We start from the raw sequence: 23720 nt of genomic DNA, 5'->3' as shown, positions 1-23720 counted from the left end.
TTGGGGAAGTTGTATAATCTACCCTATGCTTTTTTCCTTCTTTGAAAGATGGAAAATTGTCCTAGGCAATGAAAAGTCACCTGCAGCGTACTCTGATTACAAATTTGAGTAATCTGCTAATCATGTCATTATGATGAGGTATCATCCTAGAACCAACAGTACATCTCATTTTCTTAAAAAATTTAAATAACCTTTATCATTTTGCATTCATGACCATTTGTACGTGGTTATGAGAGTGTGTATAGTATATGGGTTTCTTATTATACATGGTTTTTCCCTTTAAGACATCGGTCAATTATATTTCTATTAATTTTCAAATTGGTGACTTCTTACATTTCATGTTTGGGGTTTTCCTTTTTTTGGAAGGGGAAACAGGATGAATTCTCTTCAGCCTTAAAAAACCAGCTTCTCTTTCTCCCTGGCTTAAATCTTCTTCCTAAATAAGGGTGCACCTGTTCAGGGCACATCTTTGCTTGCCTGCATCGCCTCCAAGGTTAACTGGTGCCTCTTCTGGTTCCCAAGGGCCATTATGTGATTGGGCATTTACTAACAGGCTAGATAAATATTAATAAAATATCTACCTTCAGTTCTGGAAAATTAAAATGGTTAAATTCAAAGCCTTTGACTTTTTTTAACTTTGAAGTTTAAACAGGTATCTCTTCTCAGGATCCCCCAAAATGGAAAAATTTGTAATCTTCAAATGTTGAGAGGTAGATGATATATGATTTATTCCCAAAATATGCTCAATGTTAATCAGTTTACACTTTTAGAATAGCAACATTATTACTAAGAATGAATTTGCATTCTCTAGTCCCAACTAAAATAGTGTGTATACAAGGAGAGGCATAATTTCAGTTAAGTTACGTGAGGGCTGTCAAGTAGGCATTTCGGAGTTTTTGGCTATTCAGTCAGAAAAAGCACTGAGTCCTTGCCAGGTACTGAAATAGGTTTAGAGATGTTTTCAGGCAGAAGGAACTGCAAGAAGTCATGAAAGTAGGAAGGATGTTTACAGAAGGGTAAATAGTCTAATTCAGTGGTTATCAAACTTGAGTGTATACTGGAATCACTTGGGGTACTGGTGAAAACACAAATTACAAGGCTCTGTTCTGAGAGTTTCTGATTCCGTAAGTCTAGAGCCAGGCCTGAGAATTTGCTTTCTAAGGAGTTCCCAGTGACTGCTGCTATTGCTGCTGGTCCTGGGACCAGGCTTTGAAAACCACTGGAGTAGTTTGGCTGGTGAACAGCAAGTAGCAGGATATAATACTGGGAAGTTGGACTGAGTTGATATCACAGATGACCCTGAGTGTTAGTTAGGGTTTAGTCGTTTATTTGATAAACATTTATTGAGTACCTACCAGGTTATTCTGAGAGAGCCCATAATCTGATAGTGGGCTTGAAATCTAGTGAGTGGAGTTTGAAGAAGCTCATTGAACCTTGTAGTTTTATATTTAAAGAATGGAAATAATCTCTGTTGTCTCTGTAATATAAAGTACAGAGGGATATGAGAATTTTACGTTAATCAGAAGAGGTGTAAGATGTGGGATAAATGTTGAGAAACACTGGGCTAGTAGCATCGTAATTCTTTTGAAGGCCTTTCAGAAGGGGACTAATCCACTCGGGTGTTTAGGCTTGATTAATGGTAGCAGTACACAGGTGGGACAGGAGGCAGGAGACCAACATTTCTATAATGAAGACTTTAGCCTCTATGCAAGGACTGGAGGCAAAAAGGCAGAGACGAGTGATTATAGAGCTGGAATCTTTAAAACTTGGCCACTGATTGACAGGGATTGAGAAAGAAAGTTCGAAATGAACAAAGTTTAAAACATGGATGATCTGGTAATTGCCATGATAATAGTCACAGAATGAGAAACTTAATACAATGATATGTTGAGGAAAGGTGATGAATTTGGTTTGGGGCATTTAGCTTTTCAAGTACTTACTAGTGGTTATCTAAGCCAAGGAGACAGATGGGAATGCTGGTCATGTGTTCAGGGCAGACTGAAGCTATGATATATATTCAGGAGTCATTTGTATCAAAGTGATAGAACTTCAGAATGGATGGAATCACCAAGGGAGACAATAAATTTGACTCTAAGATATTTATGTGCTTTATTTCTTAAGTATTTGAAGTGATTAGATACTGTTTTCATAATAGTGTGTGTCTTATCTTTTACTATTTTTTGCTTACTGCCAAGATATATCTTCAGAGAGACAAGGAAAGAGGTGTGATAAAATAAGGAGAGTGAAAAGGAAAAAGAAGATTCATTTGTTTATTCACTCAACAAACAATTATTGAAGTTATTTTTTTTTGCAAGAGAGAGAGAAAGGGACAGACAGGAGAAGAGATAAGAAGCATCAACTCTTCATTGTGGCAACTCAGTTGTTAATTGATTGCTTTCTCATATGTGCCTTGACCTGGGGGGGGGGGTGGCTCTAGATGAGCCAGTGACCTTGGGCTCAAGCCAGCGGGCATGGGGTCATGTCTGTGATCCTGTGCTCAAGTCGGCAACCCCATGCTCAAGCTGGTGAGCCTACATTCAAGCCAGATGAGCCCCCGCTCAAGCTGGCAACCTTGGGGTTTTGAACCTGGGACCTCAGCATCCCAGATTGATGCTCTTTCCACTGTGCCACATTAAACGGTCAGGCCATTTATTGAAGTTCTTTAGTGGGACACACACCAGGCTAGGTCCTGGGGATATAGTAGTAAGCAACACACGTATTGCCCTTGCTGCATTGAGCTTGTGTGATGAAGAGACATACTTTTTAAAAATCACATCAGTAAATCATAGCATGAATATATAATTAAAACTGGATGTTTCAACGGAAAAGTAAAGAATGTCTTAGAAAGGAAAGACCTCCTTAAGCAAGTGACATTTTGCTCTGAACTTCTGAAAAAAATTAAAACTAGGTAAAGGAGGAGATAGGTTTAAGGCTTCCCAGGCAAAGGTAAGGTACCACCTATGCAAAATCTCTGAAGCAGAATTCTAAAATCCTCACAGAGCTTGAGGAGGCTAATTTGCAGGACCCTAGTACGTAAAGGGGCCAGAGGTTGAAGTGATATCAGAGAACACAGAACCACAGCAAATCAGTGGAGGATTTTAAGTAGGACAACATTGTGATAGAACACTATGGACAGTTTGGAAAATAAATGGATGAGGCAAGAGAAGTGGATACAGAGAACCAGTTAGATGGCGATTGTAGTAGTCCAGATGAGAACTTGTGCACTGGGATAGTTGCAGTAAATAAGGAGAGGAGTCAGTGGGTTTGAGAGATTTGGGAGATGCAATTAAAAAAAGGATAAGCCCTGGCTGATTGGCTCAGTGGTAGAGTGTTGGCCCAGCGTGTGGAAGTCCCAAGTTCAATTCCCAACCAGGGCACATAGGAGAAGCACCCATCTGCTTCTCCACTTTTTTCCCTCCTCTTCCTTTCTATCTCTCTTTCCCCTCCCGCAGCCAAGGTTCCATTAAAGCAAAGTTGACCTGGGCACTGAGGATGGCTCCATGGCCTCCGCCTCAGATGCTAGAATGGCTCTGGTTGCAAAGGAGCAATGGCCCAGATGGGCAGACAGTCATCCCCTGGTGGGCATGCTGGTGGATCCTGGTCAGGTGCATGTGGGAGTCTGTCTCTGCCTCCCCGCTTCTCACTTCAAAAAATACAAAAATAAATAAATAAATAAATAAATAAATAAATAAATAAATAAATAAATAAATAAATGATATAAGTAACTGGTTGATGAGGCAGGTTGAGAAGGAAGTGTCAAGGATGGTCTCCAGGTAACAATGCAGTTGCTGAGCTAGAAAATGCTGTAGGAAATGAAGAGAGACTGTTTATCCCTTAGCACATTTTTGGGAGTCATCCTGCTTGACCCCCATCATACCTCATTAAACTCACCTTGACCCAGAGTAGCTCTCCTAGTCCACAGGTGCCTAAGAACTGGAGAAGTCTTGCTATGGCCTTCTCCATATGGAATCTTACCTGCACTGTACCTGGCTCCTCCACATTCTTCTCTGCCCTCTTGAGTTTACACTTAAATGCATTTTTTGGAGTCGACATTTAAGAAACAAGTCACTGCCAGCCTTAGATCCCTTTATCCCTTTGTTTTAGTAATAAACTATCTGGAGAGAAAACTTGGGCATTGTCGTCTAGGCTGGAATAGTGACGTAACCCTTCAGAGCAGGTAAGAGAGAGTGTGCATTGTAGCAATCTGTGGAGTTTTATTTGACTCGGGTTTTTGTGGCACATTATAAATGACTGCCTCACTGTGTTCAAGTCAATTTGAACTCTTTTCAGATATTAAGAGTAATATATAATGCTTGCTAGGAGCAGCTAGAAGGAAGTATACCCCATAAGCTTTTCAGGGATCCAGTCCCTACACTTAAAATTTAATTGAAAGGCCAGCTTGAGCAAAGACACCAATGAAATGAAGAACAAAGATCCAGGGTACCGGAGGTGGCAAGATGGCAATGGAGTAGGTGGACGTACCAACTTCTACCTCTCAGAACCAAAGTGGATTACAACTTAATTTTAAGAACCATCATCTGGAAAAACCAACTTTGGACTAAACTAAGAGGACTCTTTAACCAAGGAACACTGAAGAAGCTACACTGAGACTGGTAGGAAAAGCAGAAACACGGAAAGGGCTGCCCAGCTCCCAGGGTGCAAACCGCAGCTCGGAGGGACTTGCATGGCAGGAAGTGAGTTTAGCTGAGAGGAGAGGGTCCTGGGCCCCAGGACCAAAACTCCAGAGACTACAAAAGGCATATGGACAGTATTTAGCTGCAAAACAAGCTAGGATACTGTTTGTGAGAAAGAGATTTCTCAGACCCAGGATTCTTCTTAAAGGGATCATGCAGAAAACCTCTTTAACAACCACTCACCTGAGACTCGGGAGTACGGGGAGAGATGAGAGGACCAGAGTAGCAGGAAGAGAGAGTAATCTAGGGGGCACAGGGAGAAACACTTTGAGGGACAGTCACCCTAACCCTTGGGTTGAATCACTCCCCAAATCTAAAGTGAATATTTCCTCTGGACCCAGCAATACCAGTAAAGGGAAGCAGGACACCAGCCAAACAAGCTCTTCCATGGCACGCAGAGCAGAGTTGCTTAGAAGGAGGGAGCCATCAGGAATATAGTATTGAGTGCTAGGGTCTGAGCTGCAGCGCACCCACCCACACTGCTGAGGGCTCGCCGGACGGTGCACGGCAGCTGGACGCTGAAGCATAGTCCTATTGGTGGGGGTGGAAGACAGGCCAGCCACGACTGAGGCCTGGCGTGAGCTCAGTCTTGCCTGGCGTGGGCAGAAGGGGCACACGAAAGCAGTCCAACCCGGCTGTGGGCCAGGTAAGCAAGAGCAGTCCTGCCTGCAATCCCACCTGCAGGGTCAAGGTGAAAGCCCAAGAACTGGCAGAGAGCTACAGCTGAGCATAGGAGCGTGGCCCTTACTGCGGTGCCAAGGCTTGCGGCCCCGGCACAGCGTGCAGCCCCACCAGAGCATGCCGGGCGAAGGCCAAGGCCAACAGGGCTAGCAGCCCTGGCATGTGAACACAGCCCCGCCCATGGAGGAGAGGCGGAAACCACAGTGACTGCTGCAGCAGGCCGGCGACAGCAACACCCATACCTGAACGCCTGAGGCAGCAGCAGAGGGGGTAGCGGGCCTGCAGACAGACCACACCTAGGGAACACAGAGGCCACACCCATTGGACTCCTGTGATCACTCCCTTCTTATACACAGACAAAATGGGAAGGCAGAGAAATGCAACCCAAATAAATCAAGAGAAATCCCCAGGAAAGGACTTGAATGAGTCAGATATAAACAAATTATCAGATGCAGAATTTAAAATAATGATTGCTAGGATGCTCTTATTTTAGAACAGCAATAGATGGACCTAACTAGCCCTTAAATAAAGAGATAGCAAATATAAAAAAGGACATTGTAAAAATAAAAAAGAATCAGTCAGAAATGACAAATACAATATCAGAAATGAAGACCACAATGGAAGGAATTAAAAGCAGGATGGATGAAGCTGAGGATTGAATCAGCAAGTTAGAGGACAAGATAAATGAAGGCACGGAAGCAGAGCAGCAAAAAGAAAAGAGACTCAAAAAGTCTGAGGAAACTTTAAGAGAGCTCTGTGACAACATGAAGAGAAATAACATCCACATCATAGGGGTTCCTGAAGAAGAAGAGAAAGAACAAGGGATAGAAACCTTGTTCAATCAAATCATGGCTGAAAACTTCCCAAAACTGATGCAGGAAAACATTGCACAAGTTCAAGAAGCACAGAGAATTCCATTCAAGAGAAACCCAAAGGAATCCACACCAAGACACATCATAATTAAAATACCAAAGCTAAGAGATAAAGAGAAAATATTAAAAGCTGCTAGAAAAAAAAGACTATCACCTACAAAGGAGCCCCCATAAGGATGACATCCAACTTCTCAACAGAAACACTTGAGGCCAGAAGGGAATGGCAATAAATATTCAAAGTAATGTAGAACAAGAGCCTACAACCAAGACTAATTTATCCAGCAAGGCTATCATTTAAAATTGAAGGAGAAATATATATTCAATATAGTACATGAAAGTCCTTGCTACAGCAATCAGACAAGAAGAAGAAATAAAAGGCATCCAAATTGGAAACGAAGAAGTAAAACTATCATTATTTGCAGATGATATGATACTGTATATAGAAAACTGTAAAGTCTCAGTCAAAAAATTACTGGACCTGATAAATGAATTCAGCAAGGTGGCAGGATATAAAATTAATACACAGAAATCAGAGGCATTTTTATACACCAACAATGAACTATCAGAAAGAGAAATTAAGGAAACAATCCCTTTCACTATTGCAACAAAAAAAATAAAGTACCTAGGAGTAAATTTACTTTTTTTTTTTACTTTTTTTTTTTTTGTATTTTTCTGAAGCTGGAAACGGGGAGAGACAGTCAGACAGACTCCCGCATGCGCCCGACCGGGATCTACCTGGCACGCCCACCAGGGGCGACGCTCTGCCCACCAGGGGGCGATGCTCTGCCCCTCCGGGGCGTCGCTCTGCCGCGACCAGAGCCACTCTAGCGCCTGGGGCAGAGGCCAAGGAGCCATCCCCAGTGCCCGGGCCATCTTTGCTCCAATGGAGCCTCCGCTGCGGGAAGGGAAGAGAGAGACAGAGAGGAAGGAGGGGGGAGGTGGAGAAGCAAATGGGCGCTTCTCCTATGTGCCCTGGCCGGGAATCGAACCCGGGTCCCCCGCACGCCAGGCTGACGCTCTACCACTGAGCCAACCGGCCAGGGCCCCTAGGAGTAAATTTAACCAGGAGGTTAAAGACTTATACTCGGAAGATTATAAAACATCGATAAAAGAAATCAAGGAAGATACAAACAAGTGGAAGCATATACCATGCTCATGGTTAGGAAGGATAAACATCATCAAAATGGCTATGCCACCCAAAGCAATTTATAAATTCAATGCAATACCAATTAAAATACCAATGACATATTCAAAGAACATATATTCCAAAATCTTTATGGAACCAAAAAAGAACATCAATAACCTCAGCAATCTTGAAAAAGAATAAAGTGGGAGGTATCTCACTTCCTGATATCAAGTTATACTACAAGCCAATTGTACTCAAAACAGCTTGGTACTGGCATAAGAACAGGCATATTGATCAATGGAATAGAACAGGGAACCCAGAAATAAACCCACACCTTTATGGACAAATGATATTTGACAAAGGAGGTAAGAACATACAACGGAGTAAAGTCTCTTTAACAAATGGTGTTGGGAAAATTGTACAGCTACCTGCAAAAAAAGGAAACTAGTCCACCGACTCCCACCAGTTACAAAAATAAACTCAAAATGGTTAAAGACTTAAATGTAAGGCATGAAAACATAAGCATCTTAGAAGAAAACATAGGCAGTAAGCTCTCTGACATCTCTCGCAGCAATATATTTGCTGATTTATCACCACAGGCAAGTGAAATAAAAGACAGGTTAAACAAATGGGACTATATCAAACTAAAAAGTTTTTGTACAGCTAAAGATAATATGAACAGAATAAAAAGACAAACCACACAATGGGAGAACATATTCAACAATACATCTGATAAGAGGTTAATAACCAAAATAAAGAACTTGTAAAACTCAACACCAGAAAGACAATCCAATCAAAAAATGGGCAAAAGAAATGAATAGACACTTCTCCAAAGATGACATACAGATGGCCAATAGGCAGATGAAAAAAATGCTCAACATCACTAATCATTAGAGAAATGCAAATTAAAACCACAATGAGATCACCTCACACCGGTCAGAATGGCGCTCATCAACAAAACAACACAGAATAAGTGCTGGCAAGGATGTGGAGAAAAGGGAACCCTCCTGCACTGCTGGTGGGAATGCAGACTGGTGCAGCCACTGTGGAAATCAGTATGGAGACTTCTCCAAAAAGTAAAAATGGAACTGCCTTTTGACCCAGCCATCCCACTTTTAGGATATATCCCAAGAACACCATATCACCGATTCAAAAAAGGAAATCCACCCCCATGTTTATGGCAGCATTGTTTACAATAGCCAAGATCTGGAAACAGCCCAAGTGTCTGTCAGTGGACAAGTAGATTAAAAAGCTTGGTACATATATACAATGGAATACTATGGGGCCATGAAAAAGAAGGAAATATTACGTTTTGCAACAACATGGATGGACCTGGAAACTATTATGTTAAGTGAAATAAGCCAGGCAGAGAAAGAAAAATATCATATGACCTCACTGATTTGAGGAATCCAAGGAACAATGTGAACTGAGGAACGGAATTAAACCTGAAGGGAAGAGGGGAGGTAGATGTTGGGAGGGGGGCAAGGGATATTTTGAGGGGAATTCAGGGGTGGGGGGATGCAATTGGGGCAACACTAGAATCGATGTAAACACAATAAATTAAAAGACTTAATTGAGAAATCCTTGTGCAGTTTGGGTATTTCAAGAGTTAAAACCAATTAAATTTTAATTGATTGAATCAAAAGCTTTTTACCCTTATTTTCTCATCTCAATTCAAAGGACAATAGTGCATTTCTGGATATGTAATCAGATGGGGTTTTTTCAGTTGCTTGGCTAATTTAATGGGATGGGATTGACATTAATCTGGTCTGTTTACCATCAGTCTTGATAATTTGTAAAGAGTAGAGAGGACACTGATGGAATTCACAGACAAATGAACTGAGAGGTCTCATCCAAGAGGAACAAGAAATTAAGGGTCCTGGAGAGATTGGAAACAGGCAGGAAGTAGCCAAGTAAAAATCAGGTTGGAAAATGCATATAATCCATCTGGGAAAAACTACAAGCTATACACAGCTGATAGTCAAGAGGAGAAATAATCTATTGGGAATAGTGCTCTAGCAAACACAACTGTTACAAACTATCTTAGAATTTTTACACAAAGATGATCATAAAGTCTGTGTTGTTGGGTTTGGAAATGAACTTTTACTGGCATGAGACTTCCACTGAAGTCAGATATACTCATACTCATAAAAACAGTGTATAGACATGAATATGAAAACATTTTATGATGGTAGTTCTTTCACGCCTAGCATTTGATCTTTTGAGGTTTTTGTTTGTTTCTTTGTGACAGAAACAGAGAAAGGGATAGATAGAGACAGACAGGAAGGGCGAGAGATGAGAAGCATCAGTTATTTGTTGTGGCACCTTAGTTCATTGATTTCTTTCTCATATGTGCCTTGATGGAGGGAGGGAGGTTTACAGCAGACCGAGTGACCCCTCGCTCAAGCCAGCGACCTCGGGGTTTTATACCTCGGCCCTCTGTGTCCCAGTCCAATGCTCTATCCACTGCGCCACCACCTGGTCAGGCTTGAATTGGTTTGTTGAGTATGAAAACAATTCCTTGTCTGGGACACCTGAGCTCTGTCTTCTGGCAAGCTGGTTTGTTAGGATTCAGTCCCTTTCCTATTCCAGATCACTTACCTACTTCAGAACAAAGGAACCAATCACACAAAACCTAGTATTTGGTTTCTCTTTCATCTATGGTTGTCTGCCTAATTCCCTAAGAAAAAAAATCAAAGTACTGTGTCTAATTTATCATATTAAATTGATCAGTACCTTCTTTTTTGGGGGGGGGTATTACATGTCTCCTACTTCCAATATGGAGAGTGAGAGTCTGTTGTCATGGAATCAGGTGGTTAGGAGAGTACTTTTGTTTTTTTATTTGTAAGATTGTGTGTGTAAGCTTGCTGTGCTCATTAAAGTACTTAGTCATTTATTGTCACCAATAAACAAATTCCCCAAAAGAAACTCCCATTCTGAGGCTGGGGTCATTGCAGCTTCTAACAAATTATGTACGAGGAGAATGGTGGACAGCCACGAGGCCCTGGAGGAATGTCATCAGGGTTCTGTTGCATAGCAACTGATGATCTCCCCCCAGATAAGGGCTACATCAGCAAAACGACAGACACAGTATAAGAAGAAACAGCAAAGGTGAGCTGAATATTAAACCACTATCAAGGTGTGACTGCTTCAGAAGTCTTAAGAACGTGTTCTTGAAAATAAGTATCAGACATCCAAGAGATTTTTGGGTAGTGTAGTCCTTACCCTCCAGGGGTTATCAAAAGAGGAAACAATGCAAAATCCATATAATCATCTAATCAGAGTACTTCTGTATGTAATTATGCTTAACAAATATTCAACTCTGTAATCAGAAATGCAGTACTTCCAGAAAATATTTTAGAGGTGCTGTATAGTTTCACTGGAAAATCCGAAATATGTTTAGTCACACACTAAAGCAACATATTTTTCCAAGATCAATCCTATGCTACTATTCCAGTTTATTTCTTAGTCTGTGCTATTCAGAGCATTAAAGAATATTTTAATATTTTTATGACACTATAATAGTCTTTTTTCTATATTGCAGGTTGGTCAGACAGATCTCTCCTGTTTACTATCTTGGTAAACCAACAGGTCCCAGACCTCCCTGTATTCTTGCAAAACAGTATGATTTTTGTTTGTGGCAAAATGCACAGAGTTCTGTTTACTCAAATTTTTTTTTAAGCCACATGCACACATGCAAAAGAAGAGAGACAGGGACAGGAAGGGAGAGAGATGAGAAACATCAACTCGTTGCAGCACTTTAGTTGTTCATTGATTACTCCTCATATGTTCCTTGGATAAGGGGCTCCAGCCAAGCCAGTGTGACCTTGGGCTCAAGCCAGTGACCTCTGGGCTCAAGCCAGCGACCAAGGGATCATGTCGACAATCCCATGCTCAAGCTGGTGAGCCTGCACTCAAGCTGGATGAGCCCATGCTCAAGCCGGTGATCTCAGGGTTTCTAACCCTGGACCTCAGTGTCCTGGGTCTACCTGCTAGGTGCTGTGCCACCACTGGTCAGGCTACTCAATGCTTTTTAAACTTAAAATTGAGAAAAGTAGTTTCATTGAGCCAGAGACAACTCAATGAAGGCTTTCATTCCAGTTTTAAGTCAATAATAGCTGTAACTGAAGCATTGTTTGAAACGCCTAAGTATAGTGAAATTATAAAATCTTTGTATTGTATAAACTATAATATGTATTGCAAGAGCATCTTAATGAATTTCACATATTTGCAGACATAGACATTGGTCCTCTTGTCTTTCTCAACTTGTAGATGTCTCAAGTTTACATATACAAAGATACTATTTTTGTGATTATCTGATTGATTTAGAAATTTTCATTAAGCTTTATCAGTAAGTTTAGTTTTATATGTTATATACCTAATTCTATTCAGGATAGGTATTATATTTCTTTTTTATAGACTATTTCTCTATGCTTATTTCTTAGCATGTAACCCCCAAGTTAAAGCCATTTTTATGTCGACACAAGAAGACCTCTGGAATTGAACTACAAGTAATGTGCCTGAATTATTTACATATGGTTATCTAAGTGGTTAATTACTGATATTATGAGTTAGGATTTGGTGTAGTTGAAAATTTTTAATTAGTTTGGTTTATTATGTTGAGATGTGTATAATAATTACTTTAACAGTCTAACTCAGATTATGATCTCATTATCAACACAGTTGACAATAAAAGTAAACACAGCTGTGATTTCCTTACCTGAAGAATAGATGCTAAAGAATAGGTAGTAGGAGAGCGTGCTTTTCTCTTGCTGAACACCTGTCATTTCTTTTCAAACATATTTGTATTTATTCACATGTTCTCTCCCAACACATAACACCAAGTGATGGCACCAGCGCACTAGTGTTCATTGCAGTAGTTGGCCCTTCTGTCTTGACCATTTCTTCAGCCCTGCCCATCCAGATAATTCACCTTCCCTGTTGCTCTTACAAAGGGCTCTGCTCAAACTGTTAGTCTGCCCTTATACTTCATTTAAAAATCTCATTCTTTGCTTTAAATTAAAGAAATGAGCAGGAAAAAGATTAAAAAAGAAAGAAACAGAAGAATTTAAAGCATCTTATTATTGGTAAGTCTTTATTATTTTATGCTATATCATGAAATTTCATTCATGTGAGATTTATATAAACCAATTATTAATTTATAATATTTTGTTTTTAGGGAACTGCCCTGGTTTTTCAAATTCTGGCAAGTATTTTTTTCCTACAGATTAACTTTACTTCTTTTAAATGGAAATTGTGCTCTCTGACCTGATACTTTTTGCTTTTAGGTTTCAGGCACCTTTGTATTACTTCCATGTTCTTGCCGAGAAGTGGGACATGAAGCCAGAGCTCACTTAATTTGTTTTATAACATCACCATGGGGATTTTATTAACTGCCTGCCTTTGCTGTATGTCTCACTGTTCTGAGAGCTTTCTCTGACACTGAACAGTCATTGCCTGTTCTTGGGGAGATTGAAATTGAAGTCAGACAATGGTGAAAGCAGTAGGTGTAAGGAAACTAGACACCAGAACCCATATTGAACAAGGCTGGAGACACCCACTATTGTAATACAGAAACCTAAAAGGATAAGTGTGTCAGTTCATTCTCACTATAATATGCGTGTCTTATCTTAGAATTAGATATGGTCTGCTATAAACTATTTTGAAGAATTAGCTTAATTGTTGCTGTCTAATAATAAGCTTGTTTATGAGAAAGGACTTAGAAAGTGTCTGATGGTCTAGTGTTTATTATTCACTTAGCATTTTTGAGGTCCTGTTGTATGGCACTTATGTGGTTGATGCTGGACATTATGCCTTTAATTAGAGTCTAATATATGTTAATATATTATTTTTATCACTTCCTAGACAATATAATACTTTAAAACATGTCCATTTTCTTCATTTTTTGTGTGTGTGTTAGTTTTGTCATATGTTTTAACCTACAGTTATTTAAAACCCTCCAAGACATTACACTTAACTGTTTTTTGCAGTCAGCATTTATTCAGAATTCCTGACAGTACCTTTCTTTTTCTTTTTTTTTTCTTTTTTACAGAGACAGAGAGTCAGAGAGAGGGATAGATAGGGACAGACAGGAATGGAGAGAGATGAGAAGCATCAATCATCAGTTTTTTGTTGCGACACCTTAGTTGTTCATTGATTGCTTTCTCATATGTGCCTTGACCGCGGGCCTTCAGCAGACCGAGTAACCCCTTGCTCGAGCCAGTGACCTTGGGTCCAAGCTGGTGAGCTTTGCTCAAACCAGATGAGCCCACGCTCAAGCTGGCAACCTCAGGGTCTCGAACCTGGGTCCTCCGCATCCCAGTCTGACACTCTGTTCACTGCGCTACCTCATGGTTAGGCCTGACAGTACCTTTCTTGTTGGTACTCCTTTCTATGTTTCCTTCTGTCTGCTGCTACTCTTTTTCCTTCAACTTGAACTCTCTTTAGTATTTCTTATAGTGCAGCTCTTAGGGTGCTGGTTTTGGTTTGAAAATGTCTTTAATTCATCATCCTTTTTGAAGGATATTTATTACTGTTTATTGAATTCTAGGTTGTCAGTTATTTTTTTTAGACTTTAAAAATGTGTCATTTTTTTAATTGCTTCCATTGTTTCTGTTGAGAAATCATCTGCTGGTTGGTGATGATTTTCACTTTGTATTTCCGGCAGGTTAATTATTCACATTCGAAGTGTAATTTTCTTTGTATTTATTCCAGTTAAGGTTCATAGGACTTCTTGAATCTGTGGCTGCAGTTTTAGAAAACTCTTAGTCTTTACCTCTCCCAATATGATTCTGTCCCAGTCTCCTTTCTCTCCCTCAGAGAGACTCCAGTTATACATAGTTTTAAGCTTTTCACTATACTTCATATATCTCTAAGCTTCTTTATATATTTTTTATCCTTTGACTCTGTGCTTTTATGTTCAGCAAACCTCTCTTCATCTTTGCCCCGCCTGTTCTTAACCCCATGCACTGCGTTCTTCATTTCAGATATTCTACTCTTCAGTGTTGTAATTCAGAATTAACACCATTAGATTCTGGTTCTCTGTAAAAATTCTCCATCTTGCTATCTAGATTTTTTCTTTTGTTCCTGTAACCCGATATGTCTGGTCATTTTTTGTTATATCCTGGACATTGTATATAAAAACATATAGGGGCTCTGGAAAATGTTTTCTTCCTGTAGAAAGAATTTACTTTTGCTTTTGGCAGGCAGTTACGTACAGGGTGGATCACTTGAAACCAATCAAGAATTGAGTTAATTTGATGCTGAGTTTCAGTCTTTGTAAAAACCTATTTCTGCCTCACCATTATCTTTACAATGTAACCTTTTGAGGATCCCAGTTAAAAGTGTTGGGTGCTTACTGGGTCTTTTCTCTTTGGCAGGCTCTGAATTCCAGTTTCTCCCTTAAGCCCCATGAAATTGCCCAGAGTTCTGCTCAGCTTCTTACCTATCACTTCCTGCTCCTGGTCTGTGTTAGTGCACTGAGTGGGCAGGGCCTCAGGAGGGAAGTGATGCCTAACAGTGCCTTTACCTTCTCTCTGCAGTCTCAGCCACTCAAGTGCTTTGGTAGCTCTTTGATGACTTCTACAGATTTAAAATAAAATTTCTTTTTTAGTAGTTCTTGGCAAGAGAGTTGTTCTAACAAAAACTATTCAGTCATAGCCAGAAGCCAGAAATTTAGTTTTTAAGAATTATTTCCAAGAAATCATGGTTGTCGTATAGATTTCCCTGACCAGAAAGATATTTCTGGTTTTTTTAAATCGGAATCCTTCTTACTCTCTAATTCCAAAATTGCTAACTAGTGTAATTTCCTTGATTATAAGACAGTTGAGTCTGAAATAGAAGAATATACACCAGTCTCTAGTTGGTAATGTGGGAAGCCACACATATCTATAACTCATCTCCAAGTTGAGTGCTTGCAATGGCTTTCAGATCTTCTTCTGTAACACTTACTGCATCAGATTATAACCTTCAGTTTACTTCTCGGTCTCCTCTGCCACACTGGGAGCTGAACCCTGCTGTCTTTACCATGGTATTTTCAGTGTTTACCACAGTTTCTAGCATTTTGAAGGTATTTAGCAAACGTTTTTTTGGTTTTTTTAGAATAAAGGGCTCTTCTAGATAAGATTACTTATCCTTTTAATACTCATTAGAAATAGTTTGAATTCAGATAGGTATTTTTTTCACCCTGGCTTTGCCCACATTTTGGATGAGTACCCTATTTAGAGTCTGGAGTCCCATGAATTGAATGCCTGCAGAGGAAATTTGGGTTCTCTGGGTATTGAGACAGTGGAGAGACTAATGATAAATTACCCAGAAGGAAGAGACGGATAACATGGATGTTTAAAAATTGATGTAAAAAGATTAGTGCTCACCCTTGCCAGCATTCCAGATCTCTAAATTTAAAATTCAGAGCTGAGCAAAATGTACAACAGAACAAACAAGGAATGCAATACTGTCTCAGAATCATTATCCGTCTAGCCCAGTGCTCTGGTTCTGACTCCCACAAACGTCCTTCTATACAAGTGCTTCCTTTACTGTATATCGACTTAAGACATACATAGGAAGACTTACTGTATTTCCCCAGGTATAAGACGCTCCCATGTATAAGTATAATCACACCTTAATGTTGGGGCCCAAAATTTGGGGAAAAAAAAGTATTACATTAAGTTATTGAACTCAAGTTTTATTCATCATAAAATTCATAGAACTCTTCATCACTGTCAAAACTCCCATGCATTAGCTTGTTCTCATCTGTATCTGATGATGAATTGCTATCTTCAACAATGAGTGTGAAAACAAGCACAAAAAAGCAGGAAATACAAGTAAAAAAATCTACAACCACTGTATAAGATGCAACCAGTATTTAGACCCCAAATTTTTCATAAAAATGGTGCATTTTATACATGGGGAGATATGATAGATTTTAGTTGAAGCAGGTATATATTTTTGCTATATTATTAAAGGTTAAAATTACAATCCTATTGCATAACTACTCAAATTATGCTGTACAAACAAATGCCTGATCCACTCTGCTTTCATTCCAGATGACTGGTATCTGAATTCCACTAAAGTGCAGTGAGTATATTTCTCTGTTTGATTTAAAGTTGGACTTATTTAAATTAAGGATTTGGTTAACTGACAGATATCTCATTTTCTTTCAGGTCCAGATCTTTCTTCATGCTTAGCATTTGGTATTTCCAGTCACTTGAACAAACAGCTGTTAGTAACAGTTGCATGGACCTCCTTTTACTGATTTTTATATGCCCCAGAAACATACCATCCCATGTTTAAAGGATGGAAATCCAAAGAATTCTTTTCTTTATTCCTGCAATAATATTGTCTATCTACAGCATACTCTGTTCAGTTCTTTGTGTTTCTTACCCACCTGCCTAAATCAAAGTCAAATAAAATGTCTTCTTTAAACTTTTCTTATTCCCAATTTTAGAAATAAACAATACATTTCTGAGATTCCTGCCTCTGTTACTGGTGGAATAAAATAGCATGATCAGAATGTGTTTGGTTTTTTGTTTTTTTTTCTCCTACATGACCATGATTTAATCCTGCTCATCATTAAGTGCAAACTTTGAGGTTGGAAATGCTCCCTTTCTTTGAGGGAGCTGCAGGTTATTCTCCTATCAGTGGAATGCCTGCAACCCTCAAAGAGTTTCCAGCCCAGGAATTCTTCTCATAGTTACTAACCAAAGAATGCTTCTTTCGAGAAGAAAGTGCCAGAGTGGTATCATACAGACTTTCAACAAAGTTTCTAAGGCAGGGAACATTGACTTCATTTTTAGCAGCAGCAGCAATGGGGACAAGAACTTCAACAAAAAGCCCAGCCAGCTTGATGTCTTTGTCTTTGACCTCCAGGAAGTAGTGTGCACATTCCTGCATAAACTGAAGGGAGGCCTCGAAGTCCTCCACCGGATACATCTTAATCTGAAAGAATTTCATCTCATTATCAGGCTGATGATGCTCTGAACAACATATGGGCTCTGCTCCTTGTGCCATAATTCTTCATTTTGAAAGTATTGGAGAGTAACCAGAGTGGGCAGCAACTGAATTAAGTATAACATTGAAAGACAATGGATGACATTTATTTTTTCTTTTCTGAGAGCATTTTTTAGCCTTGGGTCATGGACCCAAACAGAAGGTGTCAAAAGATGGAGTTCAAGGTCAACAAATAACTAGAAATTTAGAGTGAAAAATCTAGCAAAAAAATTAATATACCTAAAGAAATAGGAAAATGTGATACTTTCTCTAGGGCAGCAGTTCTCAACCTGTGGGTTGCGACCCCGGTGGGGTCGCCTAAAGCCATAGGAAAATACATAATGCATATCAGGTATTTATATTCCGAATCATAACTGTAGCAAAATTACAGTTATGAAGTAGCCACCAAAATTATTTTTTGGTTTGGGGTCACCGCAACATGAGGAACTGTATTGTGGGTCACAGCATTAGAAAGGTTGAGAACCACTGCTCTAGGGGGAAAAATGTCAATAAAAATAGACCCTGACATAACTCAGATGTCACTGTTAGTAGATAATGACTTTAAATCAGCTATTAAAAAGATGTTCAAGGATTTAAAGGAAGATATACACACTGAATTCACATATGGAGATTTCAACTGGGAAATATTAGAAACAGTAAAAAAAAAAATACCAAATGGAAATTCCAAAGCTGAAAACTATAATAACGGGAACAGAAAATTTATTGGATGGGCTTAACATCAGTTATGAGACAACAGAAGAAAGAGCAAATGAACTAAAAGATCAATAGAAATTACCCAGTCTGAAGAATGGAAAGAAAAATAAAACATGTCTTAAGTGAAAACAGAAAATAAAAGTATGGCAGAATTGAAATGAATGCTCAGGGCTAATACAGTTCTGCAAAGAAGGATAATATAAAAGAAAACTTAGATTGTGAATACCTAATCCTTGTAGTGTTTCTTCCAGCGATGAGAGGAAGCCTATTATAAGATTTGAACATAGAGTTTTCCTTGCTTTCATGAGGCCATTTCTCTTATGTGGACATCAGTTTCTTAGCTTTATGTTCTCTTTTTTCTCTTTTGCCCCCTCATCATTTCTTCCAGTGACTATTGCCTTTTCTTCTGTGTGCTGTATTCCAGAGACAGTTAATTATGAAATAGGAAACAACTTTTGACAGTGGACTAAGGCAAAGGAAGCATGTGGGAATAGGTTATTATATAAGGTTTCATCGTTATGTGGTTTGTCTTTTGATTTATTCTCCTGTTGTATTCCACTTTTAACTGTGTTTTTGAGTTCTTGATATATCAAATCATAGTGAAACGTTTATTTTCAAGCACCAGTCTCTGAAGAATCTGTGATATAAAATACCAAATGATGTTTTAGAATAAGTGTATTTTAATTATAGATCCCTCTAGACAAAATTGTTTCTTTTGGTTTATTCTTTGTAGGTGTTTCACCAAAACTAATGGCACTTTCAGCAACAACCCTCTTCCTGTGGTCCCAGCGGTAGCACCTTGTCCTCAGGATGGTTTGGAAATGAAGCCCCTCAGTCACACAAAGATGCCCGTGTGTCCGGCTTCCACAGCCCTTGACTGTGGCCAGTCATCTGAAGAGAGCATCGAGGATGGTGTGGTGCCAAGACCTGCTCAGCATCCTTGCTGTCAGGACAACAGGAGGGAGATAAGCTCCGATTGCACAGAAGATGCAGCAGAGTCCTGCAGAGGTACAGGGAGACACTACAGAGTCCAAGTTTCCAGACAGCATTCATTAAAGATAAGGGAGGAAGATGCAGATGTGTTCTTTTTTTTTTTTTTTTTTGTATTTTTCTGAAGCTGGAAGCGGGGAGAGACAGTCAGACAGACTCCCGCATGCGCCCGACCGGGATCCACCCGGCACGCCCACCAGGGGTGAAGCTCTGCCCACCAGGGGGCAATGCTCTGTCCCTCCGGGGGCGTCGCTCTGCCGCGACCAGAGCCACTCTAGCGCCTGGGGCAGAGGCCAAGGAGCCATCCCCAGCGCCCGGGCCATCTTTGCTCCAATGGAGCCTCTGCTGCGGGAGGGGAAGAGAGAGACAGAGAGGAAGGAGGGGGGGGTGGAGAAGCAAATGGGCGCTTCTCCTATGTGCCCTGGCTGGGAATCGAACCCGGGTCCCCCGCACGCCAGGCCGACGCTCTACCGCTGAGCCAACCGGCCAGGGCCTGCAGATGTGTTCTGACTGTGGTCAACTCACATGTTTCTTAAGAGACTGGGTGGCTGGGGGGGGGGGAGGGCCTGGATACATCAATAAAAGTGGGCTAGGTAAGTTTTGAAATTGTTATTCAACTTCTTTATCGCAGGCTGTTAATCGCACCATATTTGGGACAATAAGTCCAAAAGACTTGGACTCAGTTTGCACCTGACCAGTAGATGCACTCAGGAATGCGTCCTGTGTTCAGGGGTGCTTTTGTCTGTGTGGATTCTGGAGGTATAGCCTTCCTTTAAGGTGGCTATTTGGGGGCTTTTAAGGGAGTTGCTTTATCACTCAGGTGAATTGTGTAATGTTCATGAGAGTTCAATTTTATGTTAAACCTTTTATACATTTGGTCTCCCTCAAATTCAAACTGAATGTAACCAGGTTCTACTTTTACTTGTTATTCTTTCTTTATTGTTCAAAGTAATGTGTGGTAGACTGCTTTGTAAGAATCAGCCTTTATGATTTCAGTGTCCCCAAACCTTTGTGTTTTTCAGGAGACAGCTGTGTCCATTCAGAAACTGAGAACAAAATTTTAAGTTCAAATCCTCTTGCTTTACCACCTACTTCTAAGGACTGTACGGCATGGTCTCCTCCTGGCATTCCTGTAGACAGCCCTTCAGGGGTCCTCCAGCAACCCCAGCAAACCTGAGGATCTGCACACGCCTAGTCAGTTCCCACTGCAAGCCGGTGTCTGCACAGGTCTGGGAATGGACTGTGAAGGACGTTAATTCAAATCAGAGAAAAAGCATTATTTATTTTTGTAGTAGTAATGTCATATGAATGTATCTCAAAATGTGTGTCCTTTTATATTATTTATGCCTTAAAATTTTCCCTCCCTGTTTCTTCCTTCCCCCTCCATAGGAGAAACCTAGCTTTGCATAGTTTTTAATTATCTGAGAGCATTCCATGAGCATTTCATGTTCTCCACGAACCTCAGTGACAGTAAGAGCTCCTCCTGCAAGGCACCAGCCTGGAGGCTGGGTCAGCTAAGAGGGGAGTGCACAGGCCAGCTGAGGTTTTCAGATGGAAAGCTGTCTGCTGTCTCTCAATGTCGTATTATCAGACTTTCTGAGATCATTTTGAAACAATCAGTTTTAACCTGCTGTTTATAATAGCAGAGCTTTATGAATTTTATTAGTGCCTTCCACAAAAGTGACAGGTGACCTGTTGATTCACTCTGCGCATGGGCCTACACTGTGTTCAGTTTTCTGGGCATTTAGCATGCACAGTGTTGTGGACAACACGGTTGATGTCTCGTTGGGTTACTGTGGTCTGCAGAAAGGGAACCAAGGCCAGAGAGAAGAATGCCTTCAAGTCCTGTGGCTTTAAAATTGCATTTGTTTAGAAAATGGTCTCCATGGGCCTCTTTTTAACTGTTTCTAAGAGTAGGAACAAAATAAGACTTTAAAAGAAAGATTTATGCTTTAAGAAGAAGGGGGACGGTTTCAAGGGAGCTGTGCTTGGCAGAAGCTCTCAGTGGTACAGGGTTATGCTCACAGCGCCACACCACCAGAAAGCCGTCCTTTTCTAACGGCCAATGTGGGTGATACCGGAAAACATTAGTGTTAGGAAAGACTTAATTCAGAGGGTGAAGAAGGTATGGTTTGAAATTTCCTGACTTTTTTCAGAATGCTGTCGTTATAGTTAGGCATCTGAAGTTATGCTTAGCAAAGCTCAGGAATCAGTTATGTGGCCTCTGAAAGACAAGGCACTGCAGCTGCTTTTGGAAGGTTTTTCTTATCCACATCTAAAAAATAAAAATAAAGCACGAAAACACAAAATTATGTGTGTTGAGTAGTACAAGTCCAGCTTCACTGGATTATTCCTCCTTTTTGGATCATGTCTCCCTTTGGGGAAGGAAACTGGAAATGATTCTCTTAAGAGTCCAGCAGTTTCAGCATAAATAAATAAAAATTACAGTTTCCCAGAAATTACAGTGAAGTAGACTAGAATACTATGTTAATTAACTTTCTATGTAAGTGCATTTGTACTCCTTACATATTCTGTGTATTTTAAAACTAGAACTGTTAGTCAAATGTGCTCTTGAAGCTTAGTCACTATGCAATGATGCCTTCAAGTAGAATGTAGTGGACATAATTTTGTGGTCAAGTCTTGGGGATGTTGTTGCATCATATTGCCCATTCCAGGTGTCCATGTCTGTGCTATACAGGATTTCTTCATATTGCATAAAAGCAATTAGCTTTGGAGGGGGATAGCTGCATCCCTGACCTCTGTGACGAGCAAGGACAAAGTCCTAGGACGCAGTATGAAAACATACCCAGTGTTTGCCAGTCACGTTACAGCAATGCTGTCACAAAGCGAGTGTAGAGTACGGGAGTAAATGTTTTTGGGCAGTCATTTTGATTCAGGAAACAGGTGTATTAGCATGAGCCTAGGTCATAAACTGCTTTTAAAGATTGAGTTTGAATATGGGGTCTGTCCACCAGGAAAAGAAAACTTTACCTTTAGGGCAATCTCATTGTGGACTGCTTTATTTATATTAGTAACGCTGTTTTAAGTGTTATTTCTTTTAATGTATTTTATTTATAAAAATGCCTTTATATATTGAGATATATAAATATAAATATAAATATATGTATAATTGCGTTTATGTGTAGGAATTCTGAGTTCTCCCTATCCATGAGTTGTTCTGAACTTTCCTGCCCTACACAGTGACTAAAACTAGTTCTGCCAGATGTCACTTCACCAAGGGACATAGTACACTGCAGAAGATGGCACTAACATTTGTGCAGTAACTGCTGTGTACCAGGTACTGGGCTCAGAGCTTGTTACTGCATCTTACTCACACTCCCAACAAGCCAGCAGAGTCGGTGTTGAGGTCCACAGTCTCACAGTGAGATGCAGAGCCTGAATTTGAACCCAGCTGATGTGGAGCCATAATCTGAGCCCCTTCCAGTTTTCCATGCTGCTTTCCAAAAAGCACTGTGGCTTGCTCTTTAATGGGACCAGTCCAGGTCCACGCGCTCCAGTCCGCCCCTGCTATGAGATGCCACCAACACCCTGACTCAACTCAAGGGGCTGCCCTCTATCCCACGTGGGCCAAGCTCTGTGATATTTCCCGGTCCTCCCGGCATTCATATTTCTCGAACCCCCACCCCCACCCCTGCTGGAATTGGATTTTCGCTTGGCTTAGATACTGTGGTCGATCAGGCCTTTATGTTCCTTTCTGCCCTAGAATTCTCTGTGATTCTTTGTTTCGGCGTTAAACTTACCCCATTTCTATTATATCATTTCACTTTCTCCTTTTTTGCCCCTTTTTTCAATGATGCACTGATCATCTGGTGTTAGGTGACAGTCTGATGGTACAGCAGTAGTCAGCAAATTCATTAGTCAGCAGAGCCAAATATCAACAGTACAACGACTGAAATTTCTTTTGAGAGCCAAATTTTTTAAACTTAAACTATATAGGTAGGTACATTCCTTATCGAGGTAGCGCCCACATGTGGTATTTTGTAGAAGAGCCACACTCGAGGGGCCAAAGAGCCGCCTGTGGCTCCTGAACCGCAGTTTGCCAACCAGGGGTGTAGAGGATTTAAGTTAAATTGCAACATTTTCAACCTTTCAAAGTGGTCTTTTAAAACACTTCTCTGTGGGCTGCGTTTCCAGCATGAGTTTGTGAAGACCAGAGCCTCCACATCGGCTCCCAGCAGGAGCCTCATCCCTGCCCCGGCGCTGCGGAGCGTTGCTTTTATAACGGGACTCACCTGTATCACTCTCTTTTAAAGCAATGGCTTTGAGATGATGCATGTTTCTGTATCATATTGAAAAGTATGTTTTATTTTCCTTAAAGTTGTAATAATGTTTGAAATTGTACATATTTTAAATGATGTAGTTTTGACGGGTTTTATTTGGTTGATAACAATTTTATTAAAGAGAATGCTGCTGTCGTGTAGAGTGGCATGAAGATGGGGTGCTCGGGCACTTCCTGTGTGTATGAAGCTTTCGCTTGGGGCGGGTGTGTCTTACTCTGAATTTCTTTGGAACCTCCACCTGCCCTCCCCTGGAAACCCCCTTATGCACATCCAAGAGCCCAGTGAGTTCTCCTTTCTGTGCTGACTGCAGAGATCCAGGCCCTGAAGGAACAGGATCTAGGACAGATGGGTTTTT

General features: G+C 40.5%; 1 protein-coding gene across 9 annotated transcripts in view; it reads left to right on the top strand.

The window, feature by feature from the left end:
* CDON (cell adhesion associated, oncogene regulated) overlaps positions 1-21850 on the top strand; it is a 119900-nt gene extending 98050 nt beyond the window's left edge. For 7 of the 9 annotated variants that reach the window (XM_066365166.1, XM_066365161.1, XM_066365162.1 and 4 more), the window contains 2 exons: positions 18808-19082; positions 20087-21850. In XM_066365166.1, coding sequence (XP_066221263.1) covers positions 18808-19082; positions 20087-20241 — 430 coding nt within the window. In that variant the 3' untranslated portion in view covers positions 20242-21850. Of the gene's footprint in view, positions 1-10917; positions 11342-16417; positions 16449-16534; positions 16754-18807; positions 19083-20086 lie in introns of those variants that run through there. The other 2 variants (XM_066365169.1, XM_066365168.1) reach the window with 2 other exon arrangements.
* Positions 21851-23720: the final 1870 nt, after the last annotated feature.

Source organism: Saccopteryx leptura, chromosome 2 (assembly GCF_036850995.1).
Source record: "Saccopteryx leptura isolate mSacLep1 chromosome 2, mSacLep1_pri_phased_curated, whole genome shotgun sequence".
In the NCBI taxonomy this organism is placed as follows: domain Eukaryota; kingdom Metazoa; phylum Chordata; class Mammalia; order Chiroptera; family Emballonuridae; genus Saccopteryx; species Saccopteryx leptura.
This window is presented reverse-complemented; position numbering and strand designations above follow the sequence as displayed.